General features: G+C 39.0%; 1 protein-coding gene across 2 annotated transcripts in view; it reads right to left on the reverse strand.

Moving 5' to 3' along the window:
• ssbp2a (single stranded DNA binding protein 2a) overlaps positions 1-22,123 on the reverse strand; it is a 65,483-nt gene that overhangs the window by 24,704 nt on the left and 18,656 nt on the right. For both annotated transcript variants that reach the window (XM_008418873.2, XM_008418874.2), the window contains exons 2-4: positions 8,828-8,900; positions 5,998-6,059; positions 5,736-5,820 (exon numbers count right to left, since the gene is read on the reverse strand). In XM_008418873.2, the coding sequence (XP_008417095.1) occupies positions 5,736-5,820; positions 5,998-6,059; positions 8,828-8,900 (220 nt within the window). The remainder of the gene's footprint in view (positions 1-5,735; positions 5,821-5,997; positions 6,060-8,827; positions 8,901-22,123) is intronic.

The raw sequence follows: 22,123 nt of genomic DNA on the forward strand, positions 1-22,123 counted from the left end.
ATATATAGATAGATAGATATTTTTGAGATCCAAAGGATTTTCATGTTGGGATGGAAAAAAATGCTTTCCCAAACACTGGTTTCAAGCACGTCAGCATTTTACACAAACACACACACAATATTTTAACGCTCTCATCTATTGAGGTGAATAATAACATTGGATATCACCTTTAAAGACCCTCATTTCAAAGAAATGCCCTCTTTAGACGCTGCTGCTTTAATCAAGCTGCAGTATGATTATTAGCTCAAACAAAAAGTTTCTAATTACACCTGTTCTTAATTTCGGAAACAATCGGTATTTCCTGCAGACAAACCAACAATAACTGCTCCATCCTAAAGCTCCGTCTCCGGCTTACTCTCACACCTTCCTTTCTGTCCTGTCCTTATTTAACCTCTCCACTCCGCAGCATGGGTTCATCTTTGCTCCAGCCCACTGCAGAGCGGCAAAGCATGCACAGATCAGCATCACACAAACACTCCATCTTGGCATGTTTAAACACGCATTTGACATGACTCAGCGTAATCCACCAGTGGAAAACACACTCCTCTGAGACTGGAGGGCTGCGTGCGACAGGCTAACAAAAAAAAAAGGGGAAAAAAAAGAAAAGAAAGAAGAAAAGCACAGCAACAGACATTCAGTCAAATGTGGAGCAGAGGGCAGAGGGAGGCAGAGGGAGTAAAGGGTGCAGCAAAAAAAAACCCGCTGATGTAAAAAAGAGAGAACGGAGCAGAGCAAAGAGGGATGGAAACAGAGCAAGTGATTATAATGATTTTTTAAATTATTTTATTGTAGAGTGGATTCAGATCTAAAATATAATGTTTTTGTACGAAAAATGATCTGAACATCATGATGACCCTTTCTATCTTGGTAAAAGTGTGGAAATACCCTTTCTTTCTTTGCTCCCCTGTCTTGCATTGCACTTGGCTCCCTCTTCATTGCCATGGCAATGATGTTACAGTGAGTCACCTCCACATCTCCCTCCTCCTCCTCCTCCTCCTCCACACAGCCAAGGAGGAACATGGGAGCGAGAGAGAGGGAGACAGACAGAGAGATGTGGACAGAGAAGACGAGAGAGAGAGAGAGAGAGAGAGAGAGAGAGAGAGAAAGAGAGAGAGAGAGAGAGAGAGCTGGGGGTGCAGTTTCCGTGGAAACAAGAGCGCGGGGGTCTCTCCCCAAACCCCATTGGTTCCCTGCTAGTTGGAATCAGCTTGCTCCCCACAACATATGCAGCCAACAGAGTTACTGTTTCTGGGTCTCTGTCCACTCTCCTTGTTTCTGCAAATGCTTGCAGACAGGAAAAAGAAATGGTCAAAATCTCGTTTTCTCTTTCATTCTACACACTGCAAATTTGCAGTGTTGGTTTTATTAAGTTCCCCCCTGATCAAATAACATCATTCCCAAACTGAAATTTCTTTAGGACAATGCTGCTTTCCAGAACAAGATTTGCAACTCTTACAATCAAACAAAAAAGCAAAATCCCACAGTTTTTCAGATGGGAAAGCTGGGAGAGACTATACCCCAATTTGCTCCTTCAGCCTCCCATTAGCAATGTGAACTGATCCTGCAGGGGTTGGAGCATATTCCATCCTTTTACCTCTCGGTTGTTATGTAAATATGAAAAAACAATTTCCATGTGTGAGAAGAAGAGTATGAATTTAGGATGTATGAGCATGAAAAACATCATTTTCATCAAAGATTGTTGCTGCCGGCAATCGCTCTTAATCTCCTCTTCTCCTCCGACTGTGACGCGTCTGCCGTCTCCCACAGTGATACCACACAATGACACCGGGTTCCTCCGCCCCTGCTATAATACGTCTCCCTGTAACTCTGCTGTCAGTCTGCAGCACACTTTTCATGTCTGCTTCTTCTCGGCTTCATCCACCTCTCTCTTTGTTCAGCTTCAACAGTTTAACCTTGTGCAGGACGCCAAAGACGGACTTTCGCTGTTGCTGTTTTTGCAAATAAAGAACTTCCCAAAACTCTAGAGATGCACTGATCAGGCTTTAAGTGGCCACTGCTGAATAACAGGTTGTTTTTTTTTACTTATTTATATAAAAAAATCTTGTAACTGAATAATTCATTTGTACATCACTCTTGTTGCGTATTCGTTTATTTATCAGCTCTTAAAAACAAGTGGATGAAGTCAACTGAAGTAGCTTACAGGTTCACACTTCAAGACAAAAAAGAAAAAAGAACCCTCCACAGTTTGATGCCGAGTGACGTGGCAAAATATCTCCACAAGTACTTTTCACTCACAACAATCACTTTTTCCAACCTCCGACTTGCTTCGGTTACTGAACGTTCTTATCTGGAGGCCGCACTGCATGACCGGTACGACTGTCAGATACTGATAATCTGCTGAAATCGGGTGGAAGAACTGTTTCTCTGTGGAGCTCGTTAACAGTCTTTGACCCCACCGACACTTTTTGCACCTGGATCTTAAGAATTAATGTCGACTGTGAGAATTGTGTTGGGGTGGAAATTTACTCCAAGCTCCTCAGTCAGGCACATAAACACAAACAACAATACATTTTCAAATCAAGTAAGATATTGTCTGAAGCAAATGAATCTGGAGTTCTGCTAAAAGTCACACAAAGACAGAAACAAACTGAAAGGCTTAGATCAGACATGAAGTTATTGCTAATGGTAATCCATCCAGGAGTGTTTTCCAGCTACAGTAGAATGTCTTGCAAAGTCTTTATAATTTCTGATCATTTTCTCATTCTGTAATATTGTAAACTATGCTGCTACCGAATTCTGGAAAGTGTGATTTGCATATGTTTTATTACCTTTTGTTATGAAGCTCACAATGAAAATCAAGTCCAATTAATTACCTTCAAAGGTAACATGTTTGACGGTGTTGGTAATTTGAACTAAGTATAAAGACCTCAGAGATTTGTTAGAGAACATTAGTGAGATAAATAGAATAACTAAGATGGAGGAAAGTTTTGAAGACGATTAGGTCATAAAACCTGCATTTCTATTTTTAAATACCTCACAAGCAATTTGCATTCCACCAAATGAAAATAGAAAGACTGTGGCAGCTGCAAATAGAGGTAACATTTTATTTGAACTGAAGGGGGTGAATAAGACCGTCATGACACTTTCATAAACATGACATAACACCTGTCACGAACATGAATAAGCCTTCATGAATATTTATGACTGTTGTCATAAAGCGTCATTCGGTAAATTATGACACTTTTAATACAAAGTTGACATTATTCAAAATGTCTTTGTTGTAACAACTTGACATTAACCAATAAATCATTACTGTTCAAACTTTACCTTAATAACATAAAGTTACCTAATTTTTAAAGTGCAATCAGTAATACTTTTATAACAAATTTATATCAGTATGTCATGTTTATGACAGTGTCATGTCAGTCTTATTCACCCCCCTTCAAATAAAGTGTTACCAAAATGGAAAAAATATGGCCATCAATCTCAGGACAGGAAGATTTCTCTGCAGAAAACCATCAATAGTATCTGTTGATGAGCTGAAGGGATCCGTCAGTCTGGTAGGTTAACTATTAGTTGTGCACTTAAAGAATCTGGGCTTTGGCCTTCAAAGGAGTGTCAACAAGAAAGCCATTAGTGAAAGAAAGTTAGAAAGAGTCCAGTTGAAAGCTTATAAAAAGCCACATAGTGGCCACAGCACAAGAACATGCTCTCGTCAGTTTAAAGTAGAAGTGAAGGTGGAGCTAAACACGAAGTAATCCGTAGAGGTTGCAGAAGACTTGAGACCATGACGAACATTCACCCTGCAGAGGGACAAAGTCTTAAAAACACAGACTGGTTAATAAAACGGCCCTGTCAAAGTCCAGGCCTAAATCCACCTGAGAATATGTGACAAACTGATGTGCAGAGATGCTCTTCGCCTAATCTTAATAATTTTAATTTAGTTTACAATTATGCTCTACTTTGTGGTGTTGGCCTTCCACATAAAACCCCAAGTAAATTCATGAAGGTTTGTCGTTTTAAAGGTGAAATTCTTTTGGAAGGTACTGCATTTCAAAACGACAACACAGCTCATGTCTAAAAATGAGCACAGCTTTGCATCTCATTCCGTAGAGTTAGATTTTGGCTTTTGTCTCCAATAAGGCCATTTCCGGGGCAGGAATTTAAAAATAACCTGTTTTTATGACTGCAGTAGCCAGAGCAAATGGAAATTGCTCATTTAGTATTGAGTACACAATTTACAAAGCACTTAACCGAACTGTAAACGGCCTTTCTGATGTCTGTAGAGCCTTGCCCCAGGACAGAAATCAATAACATTTCTTCTGCTTTTTTTATTTTCTTTCATCTGACTTTTCTTTTTCTTCTCTTTTAACATTAGACTAATGTCCCAGAAGGCTCAAACCTAGCTGTGGGAACAGCGTCTCCATTAAACCAATCTCCAAGAAGTAAATAGAGACGAGATAAAAATCCAAGTGAAACTCCTCTCTAAGACAAACTCAGAAAGCCAATCGCAGAAGCAATAGACGGTTAAAAGTGCGATAAATGAAACCGATGACGGTGTGATCATTTCATCAGTTGTAAAATAGAAAGGAACAAAAGGGCAATTCATGTGAGCTTTAACGTCTCCCAAGAATTACTTAGGGTTTCGCTCTTTAATTAGCAATCTGAAAATAATTACTAAAACAAATGTCTGATAGACATCTCTATTCGTTTTGATGTTGATAGACTGACAGGGAGACACAAAATCTGAACCGATGTTTGCTTCTGCTTTCCTCTGAACTTGCCCGCTCCTGGTTTAACTGAGGGACGGATACGAGCCAAGTCAATCCGACCTGGGCGTGCGACACTCTGCAGCACTGAAACAGTTCATTGAATGTGACTTTGCTCTAATTGCGATTGTACTAATTGTAATTTCCCCGTTACATCCTGGTAGTAAATGTAAGAATAAGACACTGCTGATGGCCTTTTCTATCGATTTGAAGATGCACTGATATATCCTCAGTGATATATTTTTTAAATTAGGCTGAGTCTAATCAGAAACTTAAAACATTTCTAGTATCATCAGATTGAATCAGTCGTTTTTGTTTGTCGTTTCCCTATTCTTGTTAACTATCCCAGTGCTCTTTTGCTTTTCCCTCCCCAGGATATTTGTTTCACAGGGCTGAGGTTATGCTGCCCTCCAACTTTAATTCCCAGAGCCAGAATGACATCATCACAATGCTGCCTCATTCAAGGAGTGCCTATTCATCACCCTGATCATCATCACCAGCATCAGCAGCTTCACCTGCATGCACACTCATACGCAAAGCGCACACACCTCGCTGGAAGCAGATAAAAGACATGAGAGCCTCTGCCAGAAGCAGACAACTGCAAGCCGCAAAGAAAGAAAGGGAGAATGAGGAACAAAGAGCGAGAAGATCCTGCTGGGGTAGGCAGAAACCCCTGACCTTTGCACTTAAAACAATATATCTCAATGAAACCTCCGTAGACAAATCTGATGAGTCAGACTTTAGGCTTCAGAGGGAAGAACAACAACATGAAAAGAAGAAGAAGAAGAGAGAAGCCCTGCATCCCGTCTAAAACACAAAAGACGCACAATTCCTCCCTCAAACATCCAGAGCTCTGTGTTCGAGTTGCAGAGCGCTGAGCATGATTATTTGCATAATCAAATATTTCTGTTTTGTTTTTCTTTACATGCATGTGAGCATCGTTTTGTGCTTTAGCGACTTGTCTTTGACAATAACCTGAAGTCAGAAACATCAGTGCAGACTCACGTAGTCATGGAAGGCCTTGGCTTCACTGGAGTGTTCACACGTGTCTCTCCTCTCTGGAGCTGCACAGTAAAGGTCCCAGAAAACACTGAAACACACAGGAAGTGATGCAGAGTCAAAAAAATAAATATCAAGAGAGAAAGAAAAAAAAAACCCAAAAAACATAAGGTAAGAAAAAAACAGTTTGACCTTCTTTAATGTCAGAAAGGAACCAGAGAATGTTAACACATTTGCTTGAAGCAGTTCATTTTAAAGGCAAACTTACCACCACCATGAATGGAGGAACCCTGGAGGTTCTCCTAACGTGATGTTCTTCTCCCATCGGATCTTGACAGACACAAAGAGAGAGAGAGAAAAAGAGAGAGAGGGAGAAAGAGAGAGAGGTACTTCAGAGACATCCTGTGTATAAAACATGTCTGACATCTGAGTGACGTGCTCTAAAGGATTGAAAAGGGTGCAAGGAAATATCTATAAGATGTGCCATTAGGTAATTATGTTATGAATCTCTTGGATTCAAGAGAGGATAAGTGGGCCTATGTGTGCCCTCGAGCTTATCGACACATATTTGAACGCGTGCGTGCACAAACGAGTGTGTGTGTGTGCGCGTGAGCATGTGTGTGTGTGTCTCTTGAGTCAGAGTGTGAACAGAGCATAAGGTCAGAGACATGTACCAGCCTGAGGAATCCACTCAAATCTCTGAACAACCCCCCCCCACACACGCACACAAATCTGGAAGCTCCACACCGACTTTAATTTCACTTTCAGATCATTTCGATGTTTAGGCTTTTCCAAACGTATGGCCTGTTTCTATCCTAGCTTTAATATGCAGTTGGACGTTATTTACTTCAGAAATGATCTCCATCTTGAAGATAATTCATGTTGACACACAAAGACCACAGTTCTGGATCTAAAGAACACAAATCCGTGCAGCCATCAGTGGCAGACGACTCCAATAAAGCCTGGACACTTATTATGTCTGAGGATGCCTCTCAGACCTTCCCCTCCTTGAAATGTTTTATCAGTGCCAAATAATAAAACTATTGTACCACCTGGTCCACCAGCAGCATGACCAAGCACTAGAGTAACAGGAAAAACTGAATCACCACAGTTTCAATCAGACTGTCCTGACCTCAGTTCTCGAACAGATGATGGAATGGCATGCTTTGAAGTCTTTCTCAGGGAGGGTCAGGAACTGCCTCCATTTGTTTATTCCACATTCTTTGAGACCCAGCAAGCAGTTTCGGTAAGTTCATCTGTCGGCTCGAGATACCGGCAGGACATTTTCCTTAATACTTGGAAAAAAGTAGTTCATTTTATTCTACCACTGACTAAATAGCAGAAAATGTATAATTGTAGGAGCTTCAGCTCAGTCCAAATAAGATTACAGGCAGTTCATGTCAGGACATTCTCTTTCACGCTGCCGTCATTTGCAGAACGTTTAAAAGAAAGCACGGTGTGTGCCCGCATATCCTGTTTTTTTGTGGTCTGAACTCCTTGGAGTTTCTTTCATTTACCTCCGACGTGCTACAGTGAGATTCCCTCAGCGTGATTACTGGCAGATGTCGACAGGCGGTTACGGTTTTCTGTCTTACCCTCCTAAAGTTTAAGCTTACAGTATAATATACCTGAGCTACGGTGTTAAATTTAAAAGCAGATTTTTTTTTCATACTGCTGCTCTATTTGGTTGCGATATAGCATGTTAAGTGTGGACATGAGGGCCTGATTCGCAAATATCATTCAGGTGTCTTCGAGGAAACACACTGGATAGCAAAAGAGAAGAATACACCGGGTCATTTGAGCCACACATTTTCCTGTTGCAATACACTTCATAGATTTTGGAGTGATTCCTAAGTTAAATCATCTGAGATTTAGGGATTCGAATTCAAGAAACTATATAATGATAATGTACAGCACTAAAAATCAACTGGTTTCATAGATGTGCTCACTGTCTGCTCTGCATCTTTGTTTCTGTTTGTAGTCATAAAAAATAACATTTTTATAGAAATGATCTTAACCTTTAGGTTAAGATCATCGCAACTTCGCCTTCCAAATCGCAACTTTTAATGTCAACATACCTACTAGCACAGAAAGCTTTTATGCAGTGAGCCTCAATTTGGTCATTTTTCTATTATTCTCTGTACATTCACAGTTTTTTTTAAAGTGTGTACTTTGGAAAGCATTTCTCTTGGTATACATTTCAGTCATCAAAAATGGGAGAGATTTGTAAAAAAATGCAGCAGAAAATATTTGTTTAAAAAATATCAGCATTAACATGGACAGTGCCTTAAGCAGTAAATCCCACTAGTCCAAAAGGAGATGCATTTTAGCTAAATGCATACCCAGTTCGCTTGCACTGGTGAGCATGTGAACTGTACATCAGCAGCTGTGTTTGTACTTTGTGCATCAATAGCTAATGTGTTCCCACACTTGAATGTAACATCAACCTATCCTTTGCACCTTCTGCTTTTGCAAAACTGTGGACAATTGATATGGCAGAGAGGAAAAATTGTCAGTGTGAGCACACACACAGACACACACACGCACACACACACACACACACACGCACACACACGCACTCATGAAGTCAGAGTGATGAGAGTCAGTGCCAGCTGATGAGGTAACCTTTTCCACCCCCTTCTCTCAGTTGCTCTTGTCCCTCTGGCTGATGTACAACAAGCCTCTAGCTGCTGTCTTCTGCATTGTAATTTGCAATAATTTACTCCCAGAGCAGAATGATCAAGTGGCCTCAGTTTCACCTCGTCCCCTCGTAACCCAGCAGAATTAAAGTGAAAATGAGGTTGCATCTCAGAGCAGACAGAAGAGTCATGGACATTGTGAAAGGCGGGGATAAAGCTGCACCCAAAACATCAGCTTTAGAATCACAAAACTCCTCTCATGCTCCAGTTCAAGCCAAACTAAATGCGGCGTTAAAAAGCCTCTTTGCTGCACCAACCTGCTGGCACAAGCCCAAAGCTGAGCTGATTCACTTCATTGTAGCGCGAACTGGACGTATCGAAAGAGACAACCCTGGAAACATAAAGTCTGTGGCCCGCTGCTTGACAGACACAAACATGGAAAGCATTTTTGTGACTTACCTCTGAGAGAAAGGTCTGTGCCGACTTCTGTGCTCCTACATGCAGCAGGTACTCATACACGTAAAGAGCCAACCTGTGGAAAGAGAAACGAGAGACGATGAGCTTCAGGTTGTTTATGAGGAGTGCAAAAGCTTTTATTATGGAGGCAAAATCGTTTGTTCTTTTGCATTTGGAAAATATATGGTCGTTTATAAAACTATTTATGCCACTTGAACGGGCACATTTTGTCACATCACAACCACAAACTTCAATTTAAATTATCGGGGTTTTACGGTAGAGACCACCAGAAAGTGGTCCGCAACTGCAAAAGTGGGAAGAAACATGTTCAATTACTCCCCTTCGCTCACTAAATAAAATCCAAATGAAAGTAAATGCCTTTCAAAGTCCCCAAATTAGAAAATAGGGTCAGTCTATGTGTTATTTAATCTCAGTAGAAATGGAGGCGTTATGTGAAGGGCTAAGCGGTTTGGCAGAGAACAAACAGTCTCATGAAGACCAAGGAACACAGTAGGCAGGTCAAGGAGAACGATTTGGAGAAATCTAAAACAGGTTATAAGACACTCTTCCAAGCTTTTAACATCTTAAAGGGCCACTGTTAAATATCTCTTCCAAAAACAGAAAAAAAAAAGCTGAACTGCAAATCCACCAACACATGACGGTGACTCCAGACTGGAGGATAAGGGCAATAATCAGAGAGGCTGGCAAGAGGCCTAAGGTAACTCTGAAGGAGTTCCAGAGATCAACAGGTCACATACGAGAAATTGTTGAATGGAAAACTCTTAGTTGTAAAGGCAAAGAAGGCGGCTATGCTGAAAGAAAGGTAGGTGTAAGAAGTCTCTGCTTTCTGTCAGCTGTACAGGTGACATGTGTAAGACCGTGCTCCGCTGTGATGAGAACAAAACTGAACTTTTCCTATAAACCACACAGTCAGGGAGAAGGGAAGATGGATGCAGCCAAACACAGGGTGCAGATGTTCTTACTTACAGATGAAATTGCAGCAAAAGGTAGTTTCACAAAGTGTTAACTTACAGAGATGAATACAAGACAAACAATTCCTTATTTCATTCAAATGTAGAACAGTGAATAATTTTTCCTCCAGATAAACAATTATGCGCGACTTTATTTTGATCCATCACATAAAAATCCTAGAAATGCGTTGTAGAGTCAAATGTGAGCAAACATCTGGATAAAAACAAGCCCAGGATGCAACATATGGTCGCGTAGACTCTTAATGGTTGATCTAAAATCAACACATAAAAAAACAAAATGAGGTTGTGATGATGCTGTGAAGACCTCATCTACGTGCCCAGTTGTCTACATGGACTTCCTCCCACAGGTTGGAACAGAGTGAGTATTAATTACACCCTTGATTTGTAAATCAATGATCCTCCCAGTGAATCAGTGCTGGTCCTTTCTTAAAAGCAATTTAAATGCCTGTGGGACAGGTTGATCCAATAGTCTATAAACGGTACATAAAAAGTGTTTGATACAGGATCCACAGCACCTACTCAGTTCTGTTAAAATCTATGTGATGCTTGGAATTAATAAAATATTAAAGGGAACAAAAATAAAGTTTACTCTAAATCAAGAAGTAAGTTAAATGACATCACGCCGTTTATTTTCTCTCAAGGAAGAAGATGTTAAATAGGTCTAAATATCAGATTTCAGATGCGTGGTACAGTGCTTCAGACTCCTTCGACATGTACGAAAGATATGTTGGAGTCTGGCTTAGTTTGTGATCATCAAACTGGCTGCTACAGCATCAGAAGAGAAAGAAGGTGAGGTTAGAGCGTTATTTACACCAGTCACATTCTCAGGGCATATCTATAATAAGCAGGGACATAAAGTTATAGCGGGTACATTAATAAAGTACCTATGGCACTACTGGAGAGACCTGAGTGTGTGTTCTTCAAAGTGCTTTTATTTCACAGCTACAACCCTCCATGCATTCAATTAGTTTACCTGAAAACTTGCAATATATTAACTGGTGTTTAAAGTTCAGATTTAGACTCAATCATTTTGCTATTGTCTACATAAAGTAAGAAAATTAGATGTTATGTAAAAAGAAATGTTCAACAGCTAAAACACGTTTTCGACTTTACAAAGCAGCACAAGCTATGACCTGGGACTTTTTATGTTTGTCCTTGTGTGTTGGTGTTGGTACTGAAAGTCATGAGAGATGTTCACACTGGGACGACATCTGTTCAGGAACCCCCACTGAAAGGTGCTACCAGCTTGGCAACCCTGATCCAGACTCTTGCCTTGAGGTAAAAATAAACTCAGACGACAGTCTGAACATTATCCCGCTTCTCACACAGGTACAATCCACCTCCGTCCATCTTTCTCTATCCCATTCTTCTCCATCTTTTCTCCTCCTCTCTCCTCCAGTTTGTTTTTTGGATGTTTTCCACAAGTTACTTTACTCTTATGCATTCTTTCTTTTTAAAGGAAGACAGAACAGAAGCTATCTTTGTTGTTGTCTTTCCTACTGTCTTTCATTCTCTTATTTCCTTTCCCTCGTGGCCTGAAAGTGATGTTTAACCAAAGAAACAGCGACAGGACATTTTACAGGGACAAGGTTAACGGAAAAATGAGAGGATTGACAAAACTCTTGACACCTTGTCAACTGAGCATGAATAAAAGATGTGCTCTTTTTTTTTTTTTTTTCCAAGGCACTGTACGGCTCAATGTTCAAGGAACAAACGTTTTCTGTCTCTCTGCCCTGCACATCGTTTTCCTGTCAACCCATCAAAATCTGTTCCCCCTCCTGTGAACCGCAGTGCCGACAACAGCAGCGTCAGTGTAGAACAATTTAACATCACTGATAGAGGTCACACATCTGCAGTGGATACTTTGTCATCAATGATGAGGATGCTGACAGGTTGCATAAATGAATTCGGTGCCTCAATGGGAAATATTAGGAAACAAAAGCACGTCCTGAGGAGGGATGCGGCGAAATGTATTTCCACATAAAAACACATCTCTGCTGCCTTGGAGGCAGACTAAGAGGTTTAACCTGTAATTGATTTCACAGAGTCTCCAGGATGTGACCTTTGCAATTATGATGGGCGAGAGGAGATGGATGTGAAGAAAGTCAAAACAGGTGAGGCCAGAGGTATGGATCATTCTGACACTGTAAAATAAATCAAAACACTAGTGAAGCGGAAATAAAAGATTAAATCACGCCTAAGGACAAAGGTCAAAAAGAGAAATAGTGGAGATGGACTGAAGTTTTGATGGATCTCAGATTTGCACGACTCACATGTTTGTGGTTATTTTGGCACTCTGTGAGTTTATTTACGTAGCTTAATAATTGTGATAGAAGTGGGGAAAAGGAAGAATAAATAACGTGTGATTATCCAGGGTTCGGTTTCAGGCTAAAGAGTTTAACTTTAGAGCTCAGCCATGTTAAAACATGGCATCTCACTGGCAGGCGTCAGGCTCTCCACACCGAGCCCACAACATGTTCATCTCTGAGACACAGAACCCATCTGCTTTGTGAAAGACATGTGGACATTACATGGTGTTTATACTCAACTGTTTCCACAGACAAAAAGGAAATTAGGAAATTCTTCCCGATATTGTGGCTGATTTCTTTCGATTTTCTCATGATTTCAAAATAAGGAAGAAGTCTGTTTGCGGTATGGCCTTAAACTACAGCCAGGTGGATCTACTTAACTAATATATTCTAAATTGAACATCATTACGTGAGATTTCCTAAACTGCCTGAAGGCATACTAGTCTGAGTGTGTGTAATCGTCATAGTTTAATTCTCCAAACGAATTATTTTAGGATTCTATAAACAAAAATGCCTAATGCGTTCCAATATTGTCAGAATCTGAGCTTTCAATAGTGGGGTCAAACCATTTCTTCCTTTAGTCTCTCTATTTTTTTATTTATCACAAGCCAACAATAGGAGAAGCTGATCCAGGAACAGAAAGTAACAAAAGAGTATACTTTGCTAGCATCCTGTATCTTCTAAACTTCACTTAAAGCTTTTAATAATTCAGTAATATGCTTTGAAAACAAAGCATATGTTTGACCCTTGTTGATCTGCCCCTTGTTTATGTGAACCATCCATGCTAACAGGAAAAAGTAAAGTACATGGCGCTGGACTGACAAAGCAGCGAGCAGAGTTAAGGTTTAAGGACAAGAGACGGGAAGAGACGTTGAATGTTAATAAGCTGCAAAATGTGGACGCATTAAAAGGAAAACAATTATTCTAGTACATTAAGCAAATGATCAACTTCAATTGTCTTAGCAAGCAACAGAGATAAAACTGAAGAATGTTTGTCTGTAATCTGTACAAGCTCTATAGGGCTTTATATGCTACCCAGATCTTGTGGAAGCACGTCAACGTTTTCATTATTACCCGTTCATCCGTGCAGTTTGTAACCGACTTATTTTCTCTCAAATTCCAGCAGTCAGGTTTTTAAAGAACATCCTCTACCCAGCCCTTAGCTGTAAATCTGACCCGACAGCAGCAGCGAGCTAAAACAGTCGGAGTTGATCTTAGTTTAAAGCATGCAGCTTGCAAAAACACTAACTGGCTTCTGTGCTGGGTTGTTTTGAGGCCAGTGGGCCGCTTTTGCTCTTACTGAATGGTTGTGCAAAGAGATTTTGAAGCTCAAACACAGCGTCAGCTTAAAGCAAATACATGAACTTCTTTTCCCAGGATCAGCATTTAAGGAGACCAGTAGATCACTGCTAATCAATTTACCGCTGAGGCGATCAAAGTCTGGCAGCACTTCAAATCACAACGGGCATTTGCTTCAGTGATTGGATTCGCCTGTTATAGATTAGGCCCGGATTATTTCACCCTTGTTAGAGATGAAATGGAAAAGCGATTATCTGAATCGACATGTTAAGTGACATATTTACAGGACCTGCCACTATGCTGACATAAGAAAATGTAATTAAATGCTTAGTGTAAGCAAGAAGAAAAGCAACAAAAGCCTGGAACAAATGCAGCATAAAACCAAAAATCTTTCTAAACAGGCTAAAACCTATCAAACATTAATGTTGAATCACACATCTGTAGCCACGCTAAAGAAGTATAAAAAGTCATTTGAAGTTTAGTCGTTTTGCCAGTAGTAAGGGGAAATGATCTGTTCTCAAAGTAAGTCCTTTTCCCAATCTGCTCACCGTCCCTCCCTGCTTCCTTTATCAGTTCTGTTTCAAGACACCAAAACACTAAAACTCCTCCACTTGAGCAGAAAACTGACCCTCAACTCGTAGGAAGCCGTCCACCACTTCCTGGTGGAGAGCCACAGCCTCTGGCTGATGGAAGCTAAACCTCATGCTGGCCTCTTAATGCTACCGTCATGCAATTAATCAAATTCATTGTTCAATTTAGATTTTTGCTCCAACCAATCACAAAAAAACAACTTAATCTTAAAAAAAAACAAAAAATTATAATTATTTATTATTTCAGCATATTCCTTGTAGCAAATATCTTATTTTGCAATGTCTTCCGTCTGATGTGGCTGAAATCACATGCTTAGTGCAGTCGTTTTTTGAAAAGTCAGCAAAAGTGTACTTGGCACGAAGAGGAGCAACAACAGCTTCACAGTGAACAGTTATGAAATGAGGTATAGTCGCTACAAAACACAGCAAAAAGAGACCATTTCATAGCAAAACGTGAAAGCCAAACAACCAAAATGGCAGAGGAATGAAAGGCCATCTGTAGCAGCAGCATTTAGCAACCAAAAGAAGAAAGTGTGTGTCTTTCTGTGTTCAAACATTTGGTTTAAAGCCACAGATGCTTGATAATGTGCAAGATTTGCTACTCTGTGTTGTCTGCATAACTTGACAAGACAACAAATCTGTTCAGCAACTTAAAATTCATAGATGCAGGGATCTAATACGGAAAGTGCTAAAGTGTACTTTGCCAAAGAATGGCAGAGTATCCTTGCCATTCTTAGGTAAATATAACTTACTGAACTAATTTACGAACAGATTTGTTTAATTGCAAATAATTGCATATTTTGTACTATTTAATAGGGTTAGGGACTTTGCTTTTTACCAAGTGCCATATTTGTGTTATTTTTCCGTATCAAATGAATAATTTATTTTTAAATAATCATTAGTTTAATTTTAGCCTAAGTAAGCCTGATGGTAATTTTTTTCTTTAGTGGATAGGGCACCAAAATTGGCTCCAGCCCAGGGGCTCTCATCCTTATAAATCCAACCCAGTATGGGACCACAGAACAGAACCAACATGACAATGACTGGAGCAACAGTCATTGTCATGTATGGTGTCTTACATAAATTACCATATTTTCCGGAATATAGTCGCACCGACTAATTTTTTATTTTTTTTAAACTGGAAACTTACACATATAAGCTGCACCGGGCTATAAGCTGCTGGTATCTGCACCACTCTCGGTTTTAATAAATCTGTTAGGATGTAGCCCTCCGTCTCCAACGCCGAACCATGGAGTCGTTCACGCCAAGCTTACCAACTTAAAAGCGGCATCATATGAACTTCTTTGTGTGGTTTCCATGATGAGAGGGTATGACTTTGAAAACATTCATTCTTCGTGCCTGCTGCTAGCATGTGCTTGTTCTAAATGAAAATCAGCACTTTCTTCTTTGATTTCCAATTTTGACTTCCAATGATTCACTTCCTGCTAAAGAGCCCCCTGGTGGTTGAAGAAAAATCCACAGAAAGGCCGCACTGGGCTACAAGCCGCATGGTTCAAAGCGTGGGGAAAAAGTAGTGGCTTATAGTTCGAAAAGTACGGTATGTCTTTATTTCGGTTCCAGTAGTGCCCAGAACCAAACGGGACATTAAGTAAAGAGACAACAGATTCTCACATACGATAAAATTCAATGGGTTAATGAACTGTTACTCCTAACGCCTTCAGCTAAGTTTGCTAGCTAAAACATACAAAAAACAAAAACTGGTCATTATCTTAGCTGTTCAGATTTCTAGATATCCAAATTGTTTGAATTCAAAAGCTCTTTCACAAAATTCACAAAAACCTCTTTGTGTAGAGACTAACCTGTAATGTCTACACAAAGAGGTCAAACAGGTTCAATTCAGCAACCCCTGTTACGTCAAAGTATCCAAAAATACATTCAGTTTTTATATTTGGGTAAAATATACCAAGTGACTTATAATAATAGCCTATTGAATATAAAAAAGTAGGAGCACGAAATAGCCAGAGATTGAACTACACAACTCTCTTTGGGTCCAATATGGAGTAAAATTAGCAAGATATTTGACAGAATCAAGAGTGTTAGAGACCAAGATAAAGGGATGTGAGACAGAGGAGCAGGGATTAGAGAGAGAAGGAAAAATAAGATGGGTTGAAGGTTATGAGTGATATTGGGTGAATCCCAAGAGGAGTACTCTTTGAATCTATAAACTTTCATATTCTAATGTCGAGTATTCTCACTGAGCCGACTCTCAGTTAGCCCAGCATCCCTGCTGTGACCTCCTTCGGTAAATTAACACAAAGTGCCATGCTGCGAATACTCAGACTGAACCAGACAGCTTTTCTACTGTTTTCAAATAGGAAGAAAAAAACAAATGCTTGTCTCATACACAAATTAAGTACTGAAAACCATCAATATAGCAAGCTTCATCTATCTATATACAACAAACTTGCTCATATTTTCCTAAACAAATGCCATGGACTTCTTTAAGATGTGATTATAATTGCAAAATAACCTACATTTGGTGAATAAGTTATAAAATGCGATTATCTCTTGCATATTCATCTGACATTACTGTTTTTTTATTTTATCCATTCACGACAAAGAATAATGTCTACAGAATTATATTGTAAAGCATCTGCAGCAATGTTTTTGAAGCACTTTGTTTTCAGTGAACAACCAAACTAACATAACAAATCATAGAGAAGGTTCAAACTGAATTGCTAAAATCACCTACAGCAATGATTCTCAAACTGTGGTACAAGAATTTCAGGATCAAAGTAATACAAAATAACAATATCTGTAACAAACACAAAAATATATAATATTTGCTTAATCTGAAACTATTCAAGGGTAAGATATACACATTTACCCCTTGAATCAAGAAAATACATTAAATTCATCCCAACAGTGTTCCAGTTTCTAAATTTGAAAATCAATGGGATTTGCAAACTTATATGATTATTTACTAGACTAAAATTAGCAATGCAAGCTAATAATGTATTGCTTTGCCTTTTGTATTTTCAAACTAGGTGGCAATGAACACAAAGGTTTTAGGCTCAAGCTGGTGAAAAACCCCTGAATTTCTAATCTATAAATTTTATCTGTTAGGAAAAAAAAAGGAGAGCATAATGAAACCACATTCTTTAGCCACGAAGGGCTATTTTTCACATAAAGCATTAAACTGGAATGTTGTTGTACATCATGGAAAGATATGTTGCCTCAGTTAAATAATGTTCCAGAATCACCTTCCTTTGCATTTATTACCATTTTTTGTTACTGAAGCACAGGCCTTCACAACAGTAAGAAAGCTGTTGTGGGAGCCAATATATCAATATTGTCAACAATATTGCCATTGCAATATTGTCGACTATACTGATTGCAATTAAAACACATCTAATCTTTTTATCGTGGATGTATCTTCACAGCTCTTCCAGAGGTTTAGGATCTAGATTAGCAAAATCCATACAAGTCAAGGGCATTAATTATAATGAATGTCACCTAATGAATTATTGGTGAGCAGAGTTTTAATGCAAAGCACCTGAAACATGAAATATTGCATCTAAGCAATCTTCTACAGTTGCAGAAGCAATGCAATAGATTGTGCAGTTCAACTGAGGGGGACGTTACTAGAACCAAATGAAAATAACACTTCCAGATTGGTATTAATCACAATACATTTGCAAGTCCATCTTTATCAACTTTAAATGAGGTATGGATGTTGGGAAATACCAGGATTTTTCCAACTTCTTTCGTTGATATGTTACATAAGTTTGCAGCATATTTGACTGATGCAATACAGACAGTGACAGCTGTAACTGCAAGTACAAAGGCAGCAAACTTTCACCAAACTGGGGCAAAGATAAACAAGTTAAATGTATGCATCAGCTGTATCAATCCGAAACTGCCAATAAAATGCAGCCTGACTGCTGCATATCTTAAGCAAGTGATTCCGATACATTTTTGCCAATCACAGAAAAATATCAGGTTTATTTTTAAAGAACTTAACTTTCAGACGCAGACCGAGACTCTTGCTTTCAATCTCCAGAAGCGTTAGCAACTAGGGCCCCTGACAGCTTTGGTGAGAACAGAGCGGGGACCCCGGCGCTAAAATAAAGAAAGTATAGCTAGTGAGTTGCTGATCCTGCACAGGACAGCCCTGTGTGCGTGTGTGTGTGTGTGTGTGTGTGTGTGTGTGTGTGCGTGTGTGTAAGAGAGAGAGACAGAGAGCCAAACACTCTCCCTGATTAATCAAACCCAGCAGCAGGGCTTTATGTGCCATTAAGAGTCCTGCTAAATGACTTCACTTCATTCATTAATGTGAAGCATCCTCTGTGGGTGAAGAGGCCCCTACTTGCCAAACAGACAGAAAAACAGACACGTGAAAGCTGGAAGAGACGCTGGCGGGGCAGCAATGATGGTGGTAGGGGCACCGAGGCAAGATAAACAACGACAAATATAGACCCATTACGTTGCTGAATAATTCATTGTATGTACGTAGGGCTTCAGGAAAACAACGGAGGAAACGAACAGGAGCCCAAACAACCTTGGAGCCTTTACATCGAAGTGCAGATTCAAGACAAGACGTTTCATGCACACTCCTCGCCTGCACCAACCCCACCAAAGGTGAATCACTTCATAGAAATTATTGGGTTAAAGTAGACGAAACGCACAAGTTTTTTTAATTTTTTTTAAAGTCAAAACTTTAGCTTTACTGAATGTAGAGAAGGGTTAAGCAGGTGAATGTGGAGGTGATGCTCTTTAATAGCTTTCTTTGAACAACTCCATCAACTTTTGCAAAAATAATGTCAGCCTTCTTAAACTAATAAAGCCATCTGGGAGGATCTGAAACGGTGAGATTTATATGCACAATAAAAAAATTAAAAAAAAACTAGAGGACGGATTCATTTGAACAACTCAGGAAGGGAGACCCAACAATATGCAAGAATGTCTAAATTCATTGGAAGGTTGCTGAAAAGTTTTTTTTATTTCAATAATTCTGTTAAAAATGCACATTACATAAATTCAGTACAAATAAGGTAATAAATTCAACAGTTTCTATTCGTTTTCATGATTATTACTGGAGATGAGGTGTTAAGAAAAACTGTTGACTAATTGTGTCTTGACAAATACTCCACAAAGTCTCTTTGGGTGTTTAAGTAAAGTAAAATCACTGGTCAAGTACACATAGAGATACCTTAGTCATGTGACAGATTGTATGTTAATAAAACATATTTTGGGATTTCATCTGTAAGCTAAAATATTCAAACTTAATGGAGATAAATGCCTTAAATGAACCGGTCTGTGTGCTTTTGAATCAAAATTGTGTTAAGTCATACTCTAATTTATTGAGATGTCCCTGTGGACCTGACAAAATGTGAAAGTTTGGAAAATAAATCACCATTCAAAGAAAAGATAGAGGGTGAAGTGAATGAGAAAGACATGAAGGATACGGAGATTGAGAGGAGGAGAAAGACTTCTGTGAGAAGTAAAAGAATGATGGTGAGAGTAAATGATTGATGATATAAGCTGAGGGAGGAGGAAAAGGGTTGATGCTGCAGCATCTGAGCCGAACCAGGACAACAAAATAAACAGCTTCCTACTGACTGCAACACTGGATTTTGAAAATCACAACAAAAGTCAAAAGAACAGCACACCTTTCCCCTCTCTTTCGTGAAATAGCCTTCACATCTTTGTTTTGTAATGCAAAAAGCTTTTATGAACAAGTATCCAACATAAACAAAATAAACAAAGATGAAGTTATTACATCTGTTTTTTGTAGATGTAACAAACATGCTTGGCATTAATCACCTCCTGGCAGTGCTTTGCAGCTATCTTACTGGCTACCCCCACTGATGCTTTTCTAATTGGCATTTTTGCTGATGGTCACAAGTTAAATCTATATTCTCCATTACCCTTCCATAGTGTCCCCTGGGATTCCTCTAATGGCTCATTCTGAAGACAGACCACTTGAATGAGAGTTATTCATATCAAGTAAACTCCCTCCATCTTCAATGCTGACTTTCCTCTGACTTCAGCTGCTGCTGCTTTGGTTYGTACTGAAAGTAAAGAGAAGCAGTAAACCTTTAACTGCAGCTTTGAAGATTAACAAAGCACATGTTGTAATCCAGCATAAAAAAAACCCGTAGCCCGAAGTGAGACACTCGTAGTCAAATAAATTAGATTTTTTCGTGTTCTGCGTTTTGTCATTGCTGTGTAAATGTTTGCCACACCCATTGTTCCTCTTCCACATTACATAAAGTGAGGAAAGCTGGCAGATCTTTAGTCACTCCATGGCAGCTCTGTCATATGTCATCACTAACACAGAGCTTTTGCACATACATATACACAACATACATGACAGGGGGGGAACCCAGACTTTAGACACCAACAGAAGTTTTGACTTCTACTTTATTAAGACAGAGTATAAAGGGTGCGACGCATGACAGGCATGAGAAGAGAAACACACAGCTTCAGACCGTTGCTCCAATAGTTTGATGTAGTAGTAGAGGAGCAATCACCAGGGGAACACACCCAAAGCCACAGGTGTATCCCACCTTCAGTTCAGTCGGCCTTATAGAGACCAGAGCTGGACTACAGCCACTGACAAGCGTAACACTTTTGCTCAGAGGCTTGTGTAATTTGTGATAAGCAATGTTTGGAGGCTGGTAAGCTCTAATGGTTGATTCATACCTTGTTAGTGTTAGATGTGCTTAATGTTAATGTGTGTTGTAGGACACATCACCAGTTACAAAGTACATCATGAAATATTTGCTAAGACAAAACAAAAAGTAATTTTAGTAAATTGTTTATGACGTTACTATATATTTAATTCCAATTCTGAATTAAATTCAATTCCGATTTATTTACTGCAGTAAGTAATACATAAAGATCTTCAAAAAATAATTTACTTGATATGTAACAATTTCAATATTTTGTTTTTATTATTAGATTTGCATCACTTTTAGCTTAATATGGCAAGAATATAATCTAGAAACAGTTCTACACAGGACAACAACAAAAAAATCCAGGTTTTATTATGTTTCTCAATGCCACCTAAAGCACATATAGTGACATGCGACTAGATACAATTTCCACATATAAAGGATAAAAGGCTTTTTTTAACTGCCTAAAGATTTATTCTGTAAAGAATTAGAAAAAAACATCCTGATTTAAATTAAAATTTACACTACATTTCAGGAATATGTGTGAATATATCACTCAACAAAAAACATAACTTGACTTCAGTTAAGCCACAGAACAGCAGTCCTAAATAAACTCAGGTTACAATCACAAAGCTGCTTCCTTTGTATTTTTACATGGTTTGTTGATAATTTGGCTTAATAACATATTTTCATTCAGTTTCACTGAAGACAAAACATAAAGGAAATATTTTGTCTACTTAACCAAATGGCTTGAATGTCATAATTTTTTACTGTTATTTATCTTTAACAGTATTACTGCTGTGATACAGTTTTACGACGGAAGAATGCAAACATAGGCTGACTGGCTAAAACTGCGATAAAAACGTGCTGAAAGTGGTTCCAGTGAAAGAATTCGCCCAAGGTGAAAAGTCACACATAAAAGTACAAGTCAAAAGCATGAAGCTCATATCCTGACAGAGAGGGGAGAGCATTCCTTGGATCACCTCAGAGCAGACCTTGTGTTTACCTTTCATTAACTGGAAATCCCACAAGTATCTCCTCATCCCTTTGCCCTCAGGACAGTCTAGGACAAGGTGAAAATAAATGCTTTGAGAACTACTTTAGAAGCAAATATTATCACAGCAAAGTTTGAGTTGTAAGCTCTTTTAAGGGTGCCCCTCAATGCATAAAGGACAAGAGACAAAGTGGCACCTTGTATTACAGCAGAGCTTGACACAAGATGTAGCCGGAAGCCAGAAAACGAGTCTTAAAAATTTGAACTACTTATTATACTTCGTTAAATTTCAAAAGTTTCCTTTTTTCTTTAATTTTATTCAATTTCGCACTAGTTGACTACTTCTTATTGCAACGTTCCCTTCAGCAAAAGGGTTATTATTTTCAATACATAATGTTGTCTAGATGGAATTCAATTTAAACCGATTAGATTGTTTGTGTGGCAGTACAAATACAGGCGACATTAAGCAGGAAC

The sequence above is a fragment of the Poecilia reticulata genome, linkage group LG9, assembly GCF_000633615.1.
Source record: "Poecilia reticulata strain Guanapo linkage group LG9, Guppy_female_1.0+MT, whole genome shotgun sequence".
Taxonomy (NCBI): domain Eukaryota; kingdom Metazoa; phylum Chordata; class Actinopteri; order Cyprinodontiformes; family Poeciliidae; genus Poecilia; species Poecilia reticulata.